This window comes from Quercus lobata, chromosome 9 (assembly GCF_001633185.2).
Source record: "Quercus lobata isolate SW786 chromosome 9, ValleyOak3.0 Primary Assembly, whole genome shotgun sequence".
Classification (NCBI taxonomy): domain Eukaryota; kingdom Viridiplantae; phylum Streptophyta; class Magnoliopsida; order Fagales; family Fagaceae; genus Quercus; species Quercus lobata.
Window position 1 is genome coordinate 10,588,845 of NC_044912.1, and position 15,121 is coordinate 10,603,965.

General features: G+C 32.0%; 1 protein-coding gene across 1 annotated transcript; it reads left to right on the forward strand.

The window, feature by feature from the left end:
• Nucleotides 1-1,532: 1,532 nt before the first annotated feature.
• On the forward strand, nucleotides 1,533-14,719 carry LOC115960729 (probable trehalose-phosphate phosphatase 2). The gene is made up of 11 exons (XM_031079707.1): nucleotides 1,533-1,793; nucleotides 10,999-11,067; nucleotides 11,351-11,497; nucleotides 11,673-11,813; nucleotides 12,021-12,092; nucleotides 12,198-12,323; nucleotides 12,596-12,649; nucleotides 12,947-13,048; nucleotides 13,547-13,624; nucleotides 13,712-13,855; nucleotides 14,362-14,719. Exons 3-11 carry the CDS (start codon nucleotides 11,354-11,356, stop codon nucleotides 14,554-14,556), a joined length of 1,056 nt encoding a protein of 351 aa, XP_030935567.1. The 5' UTR covers nucleotides 1,533-1,793; nucleotides 10,999-11,067; nucleotides 11,351-11,353; the 3' UTR covers nucleotides 14,557-14,719.
• Nucleotides 14,720-15,121: the final 402 nt, after the last annotated feature.

The following is a 15,121-nucleotide window of genomic DNA, read 5'->3' on the forward strand; positions in this document are numbered from 1 at the left end:
TTTGTAAGGCTAGGCCTTGGTCACCAGGCGGTGGGTTTTTCGTGGTGTTCATGCGTGGTTAAGTCGTCTTCACCCTTGGAGTCTTTCTCCTGGAGGTGGGCTGGGAGGCTCTGGTTTTTGGCTATTTTTCCCAGCCCCTTCTCTAGGTTACTTATTTTTCCTTTTATACTCGCCTGCGTTCACTGTCCTTCGTCCACGTATAGGGTCAACCTTTCCAAGACTGATACTTGTCCCATCAGCCCATACCCAAAGTCGTTGGGGGTGTTTGTAAAAGCCAAAGAATACGGCTCTGTCAGGTGCAGAGTATTGAATGGCAGTAAAGGCAGCCTGGATATTTTAGATTTTCCTTCAAGTTTAGTCCTATACCGCTTTTGCCCCTCTCTCCGGTGAGACTTTGGGTCTGCCGAGGACTGAACTGTCCTCGGCTGTATCCCAAGGCTATCTTGTGCTTTATATTATCGAGTTTGGGCCATAGCCCTCCTCGGCTTGGGCCTTTGGACTCCCCATGGGTAAATGGGCCTGGCCCATAAATTATTTGGGCCCCACAAGTGCAAAATACTAAGAGTCTAATATTAATAAACTATAAAATTAAAAAAAAAATCTCATATACCCAATAAAAATCACCACACAATAAAGATTACCATACGTTCTATCTTATTGAAAATTAGAAAAAAAAATTATCATAAGTAGTATTAAATTTAGGTAAGAATTTTAACATGTAACTAATTACATTTAATTTTTTTTTAAAATAATTTGATTAATTATTTATATTTTTACTGAGTTTAATTTTAAATGTATCCATGCGTATGAATGTGTTATATGCTATTTTTTTTTTTTAAATTGACTAATTATTTATATTTTTATGATAAAAATTGTGTTTAATTTTAAATGCATCCATACTTATGCATGGTTATATGCTAGTATGTATGTATGTATATATAAGTTTAAATTTTTTTTTTGTTCTAAATGAGTTAATGTTATGCAAAAAACGAGGAATATAATTTAAATAAACCATAAAAACCCAATAAAAAAAAAAAGTAAACTCATGTGTATATCTAACAAAAAAAAAAAGGAGTAAAATTCATGTATATATCTATGGCTTAAAAAATGTGTAACTCTTACACTAGATATAATTTGAACCCATATATATGTATAATTATGATTATTTTTAATTATATTGTACATATGTACGGGTTATACATCGGTTATTATAGGGCAAACGCCGTAGATTAAAATTTTATCGTATTTATAAAAAAAAATTATAATTAACATCAATTTTATTCTACACAAATTACAATTTTTTTTTAAAATAATTCCATAGTTACAATTATGGGAGGAAGAATCTAAATCCCAAATCTCCTAAAAAAGGAGGAGTTAATTACAAAATCATTTGATGATCACAAATTACAACTTATTGCCTCAATAATTGAAAAAAATTTATGAAATTTGTTAGGTAATTAGACTTATTGAATTTCAAATATGGTAAAAAGCTTAGAGGATCTTTTAATGCAATGAGATGCATGGCTTCATTGTGCATGTGGCACCTGGCCAACTTCCAATACATATCTAAAGTCCTAAACCCCTCACTTTCTTGCCTCTATAAATAAACCCCCTGACCTCTCTCGGTCACCATTTATATCTCCACAACCTTTACATTCACCACTCAAAACTTTTTCCTGCACACACAAAACTCTCTCTTTTGTTCCCAAAAGCTTCCCTAACTCATTTATTTTCCTTCTCAAGCACTGGGCAAAGCAATCAAGAATATTTCATATCAAGTTGCATCTAATTTGGTGAGTTCCTTTTTTATTTTCATTGCAATCTTTTGTTCTCTTAATTCTTGTTATGTTAGAACTTTTTTTGGAGCTTTTAGGCAGAGAATACTGTGTTTATGATAATACCCACTTTGAAAATTATCATTTTGTTTGTTCTCTTTCATGTTTCACAGTCATTCATGCATGCCTTTTTGACTCACCTAGCTAGCTAGAAACTGTGTTGAAGATGTTAAAGTTTTGGTTTATTTGCTATTTATAGAATCTACTTTAAAATGTGCGTTTCTAATAACTGACGAAATCGGCGGACAAGTTCTTCCATTCACGTCTCTCTTACTTAAATTGCCATAGTTTTCCTTTTTTGAACTTCGGTAAGCATATTTGAGAAGATAATACCATGTTATTGTACTTTAGGACGACCTAATAATTACTAATTTTCATTTTTTGGGGCGAAGGAATAGAAAAAGGTTTTCGGAAGATCTGTTTATGAATTGCTGTATCTTTTTCACGCGAGATTAAGTGCGTGATACAATATCCATGGTCATGACCCTACTCTCTGTTTGGTTGAATAGAAAGGGCAGAGGGAAGAAAAAAAGAAAGAAGAAATGGTAGGATGGTGTAATTGTTTTGATATGTTTGATAACTTCTCTAATTTAAAATTTCTTAAAATAATTTCACGATAATAGGCTTTAGCATTGAGCTCACTAAAACCGGCTTATAACTTTATAAAATCTTATTCTATATGAAAAGAGAATAAAAAATTATAGAGATTTAACTCTTACGGTTTTGTAGGTTCTAACTATTGGTAAAATTTCTTATAATCGAATAAGAAACTCTAGTTTGAATTTCACCTACCTTAAACCAATTAGTATATTGATGATAAGATGGGCTACCTCTCTCTATACCTTCTGTGTCTTTTCTCTTTCCCTCTTGCCAAACAAAACAAAGTAGAGTCCTCTGTCTCTGGTCAATTCCCTTGAGGTGAGTTTTTGAATAGTCTTTTCGGTTATTGAGTGGTCTTTTTCTATGTCTGTTTTTGAAGTTATGGTTAACGACCGAACACGTGCCTCTTCTTAGGGCCCATAAGTTGATTGGGCAAGAGGGCCAGTTGAGCCCACCGTACGTACAATATAGCATAAGCCCGTGATTTCAGTCAAAGACCTTGGGCCCAGATTTCATCACACAGCCAAGAAGCTGTCATATGTGGGAACTGGGAAGTGCCACGAATTAGATTCTAGGGTCCACCAAATTCCTTGGTAATTTTTATTTTGTGTGTGTTAAGAGAGGATTTAATTTAGGGATACAAATTTTGTGACAAAAGTTGTATTAAGAGTGTGAAAATATTTTTTGAAACAAATTTTAGTTCTACAAACTAAGTTACAACTTTGCCTCACAATTATGTACATGACAGATTGTGAGTAGTGGAGAAAAATTGGTGAGTTCATATGAAAGTGAGAGGTAGCCAATAACAGTATGCTATATAGGATAGTTGCGACAAAAGCTGTCTAAGTCTATGGATCTAAAATTTCTATTTCTGACATAAGCACCCCCCCTTGGAAGGTCACATTCCAGTTAAGGACTGCACTGGTACCTGAAAAGGGGTTAAAGGCTTAAAGCATATTGGAGCAGTATTATACTTGGGGAGTTGTTTGGTGGCAATGGAAAATTTTAGCACATGCATTTTCCTAGGCTGGCATTTTGCTAACTTCTTTGTTTTTAAAAGAGGCATTTACTAACTTTAGACATATATATATATATATATATATATATATTTTAATGGAAATTTCAGACTTTTCTTTTCCATCATGAAGCACATGTAATGACACGGGCAAAGAGGAAAGTGCTAGCCAATAGCCATGTATGTTTTGCTTACATCAAAATTTAATTGGTATTTTAGTCTAATAATAAAAAAGTATTCATTATAGAATGAATGCTATATATTTGAAATATTATTTTATTTATATATATAAAAAATAAAGTATATGAAAAAATGGACCGTTTGAAATCAAAACACCTAATAGGTTAAGGTAAATTCCTTCAAATCGATTTCGATAAAACCTTATCCTTCTTTATAAGCTTCTTAACAGATTGCTTATATGATAAACAAGCAAACGTTTAAGTTTAGCTCTTATAGCAATAATATTCAATTAATCAATCCCAATCTTGAAAATAATGATAAACAAGAAAAGGATTGCTTCTATGATCTGTTGGTTTTATCTTAATGGAGTGGAAAATTACCAAACTTTATTGAATATTATGTTGCGATTTTTTTGCTATTACTACCATAGCCATACATGTTTAAAGACTATAAGCTAATTTCTCATAATTTGATTGACATAATTATTACATTGGTTTGGATCAAAACTCTCTCATAAAAAATTACTTATTTTAAAAGTACTTACAGCATCATAACCTCCTAATCACTAATCAGCGGCTCTAAATCCGGTTTTCAAAATCAAAATCATTACCAAGTGGTGGTCACTATTTTTTTGAACTAAGAGACAAGCACATATACCAGGTATTGTACCTTATTCAAGCTTTCTTTTTTGTTCGCATATAATATTAAAATATTCAATGTTAGACTTTGCTTGGTCCATAATCAATTTCCACTTCATAGTTAGGTGTGAGTGAACACAAGAAGAATTAGTATAAAAAATTTTCATAACCCCACAAAAAAGTGACCAAAAAACAAAAGACAGGCATTGATCACCCTTTTGAATTATTAAATTAATAAGTAATGACTTAATACTTCCATAAACGTAATATTATTATTTAGATAGTCTTTCCTACGAATATTCAACATCACTTCCAGGTGGTTTCTTTGAAGTTGAACTGACACTTCGTCCTTTGTGTCCTGTATGGTTTCTTGGGGGCTTTGAGACTAGTTTTAAGACCATAAATTATTTCATAATTTTTTTATTATAATTTTGACGATGAAGATTATGAATAGTTAATTATCATTTATACATGAATTCATTATTTTTTCTTCATTAATCATAATCTCTTATGTTACAATTGTAATAAAAAATTGTGACAAATTTTGTGGATCTTAATTTTTGGGGCTTTTCTTATGAGTCTAAAACAGTGTCTAGACGTTTCCACCAAGGTAAACCCCTAGATGTCCAAAGCTTTTGGATTAGCCAAGTACCTCATTGACACGTGATTTGTGTCTTTTGTACTTTGTCTGCTAATTAAAACCTTTTTAATTGTCCAACAAGCCTTTAGCACTTTCGGTTTCAAAGTCAGGGTTACACTTTAACTTTTATTATTAGTTGGTTTAGATGGCAGTTGACAGTTGGATTTGTACGTGTTTTTCTGATACGTGTCACGTGTGGTGTGGGCTTTTCTGGGTTTCTGTCTGCCTTGGCTTTGTCCTTTGTGTTTTACTTTTGCGTTTTCTTCGTTGCTTTTTTAATTGAACAGGAGTTTGGTTTGTTGAACTTGTTTTGCGCCGTGTTTGGTTGTGTTGTTTGTGTTGTCAGTTCTTGATGTTTAAACAATGTAACACGTATTTTCACAACATATTTTCACTTATACATGTTTTCACGACACTTAAATAACTTTATTAAAATAATATTATCAAATGGGCCTAAGGTTAGTTTAGAAAAGTTTTCATGAGAAATTGAAAAAATTGTCAAAAAAATTAATTACTTTTTTTTTTTATAAAAAAAATTTCTAAAATAATTTACTAATGTATTCCCTAAGGCACACGTTAATAAATTCATATATATATATATATATATAAAAAGTAGAGAACCGTGTGCCTTGAAATTTCTTGATTCTTTCTCTTTCTTTCCAACCAATCTTTGGTTTCCTTCTAAACAATTGGAACTTCTTAATGGAAATATTAAAGAAGTCATAAGTGATTCATGGTGAAAATGGCAATAGCAAACCCAAAAAAACGCACACACATGTATATATAGAACTATTTTATACAACTTTAATCTGTACTTTTAAGAATATAATTACCTCCTATAACACCAGACATTTGGTCCAAGTGTTACCTCCCTAGCCTAGGTACTAAGTTGAAGGGGGGAGGGTGTTGGGGTAGCAGTAAAATCATTTCTAACCAGTGCATATATAAAGAATATAAAATAGAGTGCAATAGATCAGAGCACTTAAACTTGGAGCAGCGAGCTGTACATTCAGACCTGCCTACAGAAACAACTCACCATACAAAACTATTAGCTACACCTACACTACAAACAAACATTGCACACTAAAAACCGACTATAACTCAACAAAGGCTAAGATAGCACTACAGCTCTGTAGGTTTTTTCTTTAAAATAGTCACCCTCAATTCTCCATTTTTTTATCTCATTCTTAATGCCTTTTGCCATCTGGTCTTCAGTCAATAGAGAGTTTTAACAAAACTGACATTGTTTCTTTGTCTCCATAAATGATACACACCAGCAGCAATTAATTAACATTTTAATTTTTATCCACTCTAGATCAAACACAATTCCCTCCTAGCTGTTGACCACAATTGATTACCTCATGCCAGTGGACACTCACTGCTGAAGACAATCCTATTGTTAAATTACCTACCTCTTGCTTTGATATTATGTTAAATTACCAATTGTCCCGAAAGTTTAAACTATTGTGATATGGTAAATTTAATTATTTAACCACATAATTCTAACACCCATAAATACCACTCTCTTCCAGATCCCACCAGAGAATGAACATTCAAAGAATAAATTCTCTTGTTTCACACTGATTCTACAGAAAACACTCAATCACCCTGCCAGCCTCATTTTGCTAATATGACACAAGTAGAGAGTCTATCTTGTATGGCTAATTAAAAAAAAGAAAGCATGCTTAGGCATAATAGCTGCATCCCAGACCAACCTGTACCAATTTACCTCAGCACACATATATCTAATAGCTTCCTAGGCAGATTTACAAGAAAAACAACCATTGGCTGTAGGGACCCAAACCAAGGTGTCTTCCTCACGAGTCTGAACAAGCTTGCAATCTTGATGCAAAATCATTTGATCAAGAGTTCTAGGGACTCCCCAATGCTACTGCCCATCCACCAAGACACTAGATATCTTAGCAGAAGGATAACTACCTGCCGCGAAATAGCCTGAACATCAAATTTAAAGTTAAGCACCCCTGAAGGATGCCAATTGTCATACCAAAGATGAATTTTGCTACTATCACCAACCTTTATTTGTAAAAACCTATTACAGGTCCCTGAGTTTCAGAATTTGGCTGCAACTCCAGGAACAATTCTGGGGTATTTTAACCTCCCAGAGGTTTTTCCCTTTTAGGAGGTATTTATGAACCCAAGCCACCCATAAAGATCCTGCTTGAATTAGTAAATTCCAGATGTGACTTGTGACTGTAGATCTATTCCAGTCTGTGATTCTTTTTAACCCCAAACCTCCTTCAGATTTAGGCAAGCAAACTTGTTTCCAAGAAACCTTGGCCTTATGAACAGCTTGATCAAAACCACTCCACAAGTATGAATTAAAGAGCTTTTTCAATATCCTTAACTACCTTTACAGAGAGAATAAAGGAACTTGTCCAATAAACCTGAATCCTAAACAACACAGATTGAATAAGCTGGACTCAACCTATAAAATTTTCTATAATTTAAAGATGAAAAAGTTCTTAATCTCTAATTACCTTAATATGTGATAAGCATAGAGATTATAGGGAAATATGTAATTATTTTTTTATGAGGAAAATATGTAATCTAATAATAAGTTTGTCAAACAAATTTTATTATTGATTTCATATTGACAAAAATCATATTAGATGGAACTTGAACCTAACTCACATTTTAATAGTTTAATATTTATTTTCATACTTTTTAGATGCGTCAAGAGCCACTCAATGGCATAATCTACTTCTCCCATAAAAGAGAATTTGGATTCAAATTCATTCTAAGGGGGAAAAACTTTCTTAGATGCATGCACCCCATATAATTAAAAAAAAAAAAGTTGGGTTAATTTTGGAAGTAATATTTAGTTTTTATCACATGCCACATTCTGTTCTCCAACAACAGAGAACCTAAATTCAAATCTCTTATGAAGAAAAGACAAAAAAAAACTTTTTTAGATGCATGCACCCCATATAATTAAAAATTATTTTGGTCAATTTTGGAGGTAGTAATATTTTAGTTTTTATTACATATCATGTCCTAAATTTTATTAAAATAATGTTAATGCTCTTGTTATCTTTTTCCACAAACAATTTTTTCTTTATTTAGTGAGGGCTTAATTTGTCTCCATGAAAGTCTTTCCTTCAAATTAGACAATCTCTCTCTCTCTCTCTCTCTCTCTCATGTTAATGTCCCTCAAATGAAAAAACTCTTTGTAGTTATTATATTAAATTTAGATTGTCCAATGGCAGTTAAAGGTTGGATCTTAGTGCGATAATAAGTGTTTTCCCCCAAAATTGATATATTGTGGGGTTGAGCATGAGAATTAGTGTCTTAAATGTTAAAGATGCTTATTAATAACTTCTCTCATATTGTCTTGTTAAAGATATTGGGTTTTATGTTTATTGTGTATTGGCCCAAGGAATCCAATGATGTAATAAACCCATCCACATCTAACCCTAGACACTATTGCTACTCTATAAACCCTAATAAGGTCATTGCAATACACGCCCTATTATGCTTGAGCAACATATTCATGTACTGATCCTTTCACAAAATTAGAAAACCCTGGAGTCCTCAATGTTGAAATTGTCCTTGCTTGTCATGTAAACTAGCTCCATTGTTCATGGTTTTCTAGATTTTAAACCTTGTTCCTCATGCATATGTTTACTGTTATTCCCATGAACCCCCACTAGTCAATTTCTAGCTTCATTGTTCATGATTTTCTAGATTTTAAACTTTGTTCCTGCTTTGTTCCTCATACATATATGTTTACTGTTATTCCCATGAGCCTCCACTAGTCAATTTAAAATTTAATCTATTTAGTTAGTGCCCTTTAATCAGTCAAGTGGGAGTGATAATGAGAGAAATATTGTTAGGCTATGTTTATACAATTCATTAAATTCTAATTCAGTTGGCGGAAGGAGTTAGATTGAGGCATGGTGGTACTTAGTGTGGAGACAAACAAATCTACCATTCATTGTATATTAAGTTATTTCGATGTTAACTGAGAGCCTAAGACTCTTTTCACACTAGCAAATGTCATTGTCATCTGAATCAGCCTGATTGGAACCTTACTGTGAGACAAAACCTTTCAGTTGTCTGAAGTGTATAAAGTCAAGTCATAGGGTCTATAAAATTATGGTCAAAAATGAAATTTTCTCCCCTTGTTTTCCTACTGTTTCTGTGTGTTGCTCTTTTTAAAAATGTTATATTTGGAGAAGGACCTTTCTTTAACTCTATGATTCTAACGGAGCCCACTGAAACTAGTTATAATACATGTCACTTTATATATGGTTGGTTGCACTGAAATTGGCTTAAGGAGATTACTCCCCTAATAAATTAATTTGTGATTGGTGCTATTAAAAGAAATATTAGTAGTGGATTTATTTGAAAATAGTATTACTTTAATTGCTATTTGTTATGTCAGTGATTGTGATAAATTTTGTCAAAATGGTTGTGTTTTTAGATTTATTATTATTCCCTTACCAAAAGAAAAGAAAAAAAAAAGCTTAAATTTAGGTGAAAACGACCTTGATTTAAAAAAAAAAAAAAAAAACTTGTGTTAGTATAGTACTTTTTTTTTTTTTTTTTTTTGAGAAACGAAAAAGGGAACTCGCATGTGGTAATCATTGTCCCACATCTCATGGTACATTTGGGTAAGCCCATGGATACTTTGTTAAACTAATTCATGATATTCAATTAATTCTTACAACCACGTGTAATGGTATACCACCAACCTCCATTGAAATCTTAGCTTGAATATTTTCCTTACATGAGAGAGGGATTAAAATAAAATGTTTAAGAGAAGATTAGAGATTATTCTAAGCATGAATTATATTAGTATGTGAAAAGAGAATAATTTGAGTTTGTCTAATAGAGGTTGATTAACCAACTTATCGTAATTAGTTTTTATAAGGATGGGTAGAAGATTGAAGTTCAATTCTTAAGGGGTAAGATTTTTGTCTAGATTATTGGCCAAGACACTAAAACCGACACGTGAATATTTTTAAACATGTGTCGTGTTGTGTCTATGTCACATTTAATGAGCATCAGATACAAGTCAATCTAATTATTAAGAATGACCCGGGGAAACAATAGAGGCATTATAACACATGGAACATGCATGCAGAATTAGATTGATGAGACTTTTTAGTTTTTGTTATTAATTATACTCGACAATGAAATTAAAAAAAAAAAAAGTTTCTAGCTATTTCCTGGTTAGTTATAATGATAATGATAAGAAAAAGAAGAAGTAAGTTTCGTATATACTCTATGGGTTTTGAATTCATTGCTCAATTTTACTAGACTAGCGTTATTTGAAATAAAGCTTACCCAAATAGTGGAAAACATATATAATTGTTAATTTGGCTAGTTTATTTTTACTTAAAATATAAATTGAGTAAAAAATATAATTATATCAAATAAATGAAGTTAAAAAAATTGTACTAATTAATTAAACCAAGCTGTGCCAGATTAAACCACACATGCAATAGTGACATATTGAAAGCACAATTGTGTGGTTATTAAACTCTGATAAGTAAATTGTAATTATCTCCCATTCCCATCAGGGTAGTACTATTAATGATTAATATGATCCAAGTTTAACCAAAAAGAAACAAGAAAAAAAAAAGCATCAAGTGCGGGAACATCAAGTTGATCGATAGTAATGCACACCACCTCATACTGTGGGCCAATAAGATCTAATACAAATGGAAACGATGCCTATAAAAACAGCATGCGAGCTACACTCCAACTCGCTAAGTTTCAGTTCTATCATCTGGGTCATCATCAATCTTTCATATAAGGTTCTCATAGTATGGTATAGTAGCTAGAGATCATTGGCCATTTGAGTTGCCCTATGCTCATGACTAATAATCACTAACAAACCCAATTTAGTATTTCTTTTAGTTCTTTGATTTATTTATTTTTATTTTTCTGGTTTTGGACTTGCATTTTGCTTATTTGAAAATGGATTAAGTGTTTAATCTTTCTCCTTTTTCTTAGTTCTTTGATCTTTTGTTTTGATCTTGCATTTTGCTTATTTGAAAAGTTGATGATGGTTTTCCTTTTCCCTTTTGAAATTATGTATTAATAATTTGGGTTTTGTTGCAGGATTGGAGGTAATTATTAGTTTACAACATTGACCAGATCAGCCAGCGGTTTTTTTTTTTTGGATTACAGGTACCTATCAAATTCATTCTGGGCTGTATTTTCTCAGATTGGTTAGATGACATAGGCATATATGGATTATGGACTTTTGAGCTTGGGTTTTCTGGCTCCTAGACCCTAGGCTTTAATGGGCTTTAATTACATGAACTAACACCCACCAGGGCCACTACATTTTCGGCCCGATTGATTTGCATCAATAACAAAATTCAACAATTAATATTATAGTTCCTTTTAGTTTCTTCCTTTCAATTTTTCTATCGGTGATGATTAAGAGAAATTTTGGACACTTACACAGGCAATGGGATTGCAAAGATCACCTTCCTATAAACCAAAGGTCCAACCTAAACCTATTCCAGAAACAAAAAATGAAGAGAACAAAGTCAATGGCTATTCTACCACAAATGAAGCTATATTCTTGAATTCAAGTTATAATTCCTGGGTGGTAAGCTTCAATTGTGTACGTTATTAAAATTTTACTATATACTTGAACTTGGCATAGTTTATATGACCATGAAAGTTGTACTCCCTACACTCAAAAAAGAAGAAGAAAAAAAACTGAGTCTTATATTTAAATAATTAATTTGTTTTTGTTTTTTTGGTTGAATACAAAATATTAGGTGGAACACCCTTCTGCACTACGCTCATTTGACCGTATGATGAAAGCCACAAAAGGGAAGAGGATTGTCGTGTTTTTAGATTACGATGGGACCCTCTCTCCTATTGTAAATGATCCTGATCTCGCTATCATGTCTGATGAGGTAAATAACACTAAGAATTGAAACATTACAATTTACAAGTCTAATTTTGTACTTCACTCTATGTGACATAGATTTATCTTATCCTTTACCATAATATAAAAATTACAAGACTAATTTTTACTCTTTATCTTATTCTTTACCATAATATAAAAATTACAAGACCAATTTTTTACTATTTATCTTATCCTTTACTATAATTAATAACAGATGCGTAAAGCAGTGCGTAAAGTTGCAAAAAAATTTCCAACAGCCATTATTAGTGGAAGGTGCAGAGACAAGGTAATAATCTAATCACTACAAATACTTTAATTGTTTGCTAATCTAATTGTACACTCTTTGAGGTTTCTATAACTGTGTTTTTCTACTTGGATCTCTTTTGCTTAGGTAAAAGATTTTGTTAAGTTGAGTAATGTTTATTATGCTGGGAGCCATGGGATGGATATAATGGCTCCACCAAGAGTAGTTAAGTCCGGTGATGGCAAGAACCATAAAATAGCCCCTGACAAAAAGGTCAGTCTGCTTTTCTATTTTTTTTTTCCTTCTTCTACATATGCATTTCATGATTTTAGAAAGTAATAGGATTCTCAAGGTAACACCATGATTAAAGAAATACTTGGAGTGGTCACATGATAAAGGCCTTTCAACCAACATGTTCAATTTTCTAAAAACTTGTAACATGATATGATGAAAAAATTTCTATATCATTTTCATTTGAATAGTGTTTAATGGAGTAATAATTATTTTCTTATTTCCTTGAATAACATGAATTTCCCATCTTTTAGGGGGGTGAAGTTCTCTTCCAACCTGCTAAGAAATTCATGCCTGCAATTCAAAAGGTTAGCTAACTTTCTATGGTTATTTCTCCTAATCAATGAACCAACTGCAAAGAGGATTAATCACATCTAAGTAGATTTTATGCCATCGGGTCATTTTGTATGCAATATATGTGTGTCTATACATGTTTGAGCGTGTCTATATTTTTTGTTACATAGAAATAATTACACACCATCAAATCGTTCAAACTAGTAGTGTATTAGATATTCTGTTAAAAACCATCCCAAGTTTTTTTTTTTTTTTTTTCCTTTGCCAGACTCAGTTTCATATATAAGATCAGTTTCTTCTGTTCCTGACAGATATACAGAATTTTGGAGGAAAAAACGAAGACAATACAAGGTGCCAGGGTAGAGGATAATAGGTTCTGCATATCTGTACATTATCGGCAAGTGAGAGAAGAGGTGAAGATTCTTGGCTGTTATCCTCATAAATTTATTTTTATTTTTTAAAGATCACATGAATTACCTATTAATTTACCTATTACAAACCTAATTAATGTTTTTGAAGAGCATTGCTCTGTAACAATATTACTTGGGAAAGATAAAATGTAATGATACATAGACAAGTAACTTTCATTTGAATTTCAAGAATCATTTTTCAACGGGTCCATAAAAAGTGAACCCATTATTTTCATCAGGTCTGAGTAAAGACCAAAGGTCTTGATCAAAGGTTTTTTAATTAATTAATTTTATTTTTCATAATGTTACATTAAATTTAATAATATAAAAAATTTAAATGAAAGTAGCTTTCTTGTGTACGGTTCTATAATAGCAACGATAACAATGAAGTTATCACCGACTATGATTATCTAATAGTTTAATAACATTTGATATTGTTGAAGGTTAATCAAAATATATACTGGGACATTTACAAAATATGGATTATTTTTCCACGTGCAGGATTATGGCATGTTGGAAGAGACGGTCAAGTCTGTAGTTGAGACATACCAAGAATTTCACGTAACTGAGGGTAAAAAGGTAAGAGGATTAACCTTAAATCTTGAATTTTGCCTTGCTTGCCATAGATTTTCTTGTTCTCAATGTGGCATGTAATTTTATTTACAGGTTTTGGAGGTACGACCATCTATTGAATGGAACAAAGGTCATGCATTGGAATATTTACTTGACACTTTAGGCTTTAGCGACTCAAGTACTAATGTCCTCCCATTTTACATTGGGGATGATCGATCTGATGAAGATGCTTTCAAGGTTTCCTACATGATCCCACTTATTATATTTGATTGCATTATTAAGCAGGAAAATGTTGTTCTAAGAACTCAGGAAAAGTTGTATTCAGCTTAAAAACATTTCCTCCTTTTAAAACCATTTTCCTTTGCTTTGAAAGCTATTTTCACCGGTGCCCCAATCACACAGTTGTTCCAAGAGCCTCGTTTATTTATTTATTTTTTTGTAATTTTTAATATGATATATAGAAAAGCACTTTGGTGAACATTACTCTTTCCAACTAAAAATTTGTTGGAGAGGGTTTAGCTTGTAGGAACTCAAAAATTTTCTTCAAGAAATATCCATAGTGAAATGCTTTAGAGGAAATGTCACTTAAAAAAAAAAAAAAAAATTAATGGAAGTTTTTGCATATATACACAAAAAAAAAAAAAAAAGTTTCCATAATAATATAATAACTATATAAAAGTTTAAATTAGACTAGATGCAATTACTTGTTGGAACTTAGTTATAGTTCATGTAAATTCTTTCAGGTCATTCGAAGTAGAGGACATGGCTATCCAATTATTGTATCTTCCATTCCGAAGGATACAGGAGCTTTATACTCTCTGTGTGATCCCTCGGAAGTATTAACTTTCTTGAAAAAGCTAGCAGGATGGAGGGAAAAATCTTCTTCTTACAGGACACCTGCTCGATTCAGGGTTAAGGCAATTGAAAATTTGAAATAGCATTTTGGTTTTGTTGATAGAAATTCGAAAAAAAAAAGGTTCATATGTAGATAGATGGAGGACTCCGGAAAATACAAGTTTCACTGTTTTATTTAGTGCTTTGTGAAACAACCAGGTATTGGAGCTTCCACCTTATAAATGACCATCTTATGAAAGAAATGTACTTGCCCTTTGACAAGTGCAAAAATATTGTAAAATCTCTCTGTCTCTCTGTCTCTCTCTCTCTCTCTCTCTCATGCTAAGTTGTTTATTACGTTAAAGGAGTATCTTATATTTTGTTGCAAAGTCTTGTTTGACGACATTAAAGTTGAAAAATAAAAAATGCTTGCTTTGTATTTGTAGTAGAAACTATAGAAGAGTAGGTACAAGTATGATCACTTTATTAAATAAGTAGGTAAGTTCTTGATTCTCTATTTCTTACAACCCATTGGCAAATATCATAAATACTTGAAAATTTTTTGAAATTTGGATGTCAAATTAAATTATGCTCATATTGATGAAGTTCTGCTTCCAACACTTGTTTTTCATGATCTTCGAAATCTTACAAATAAAACGATTTATATTA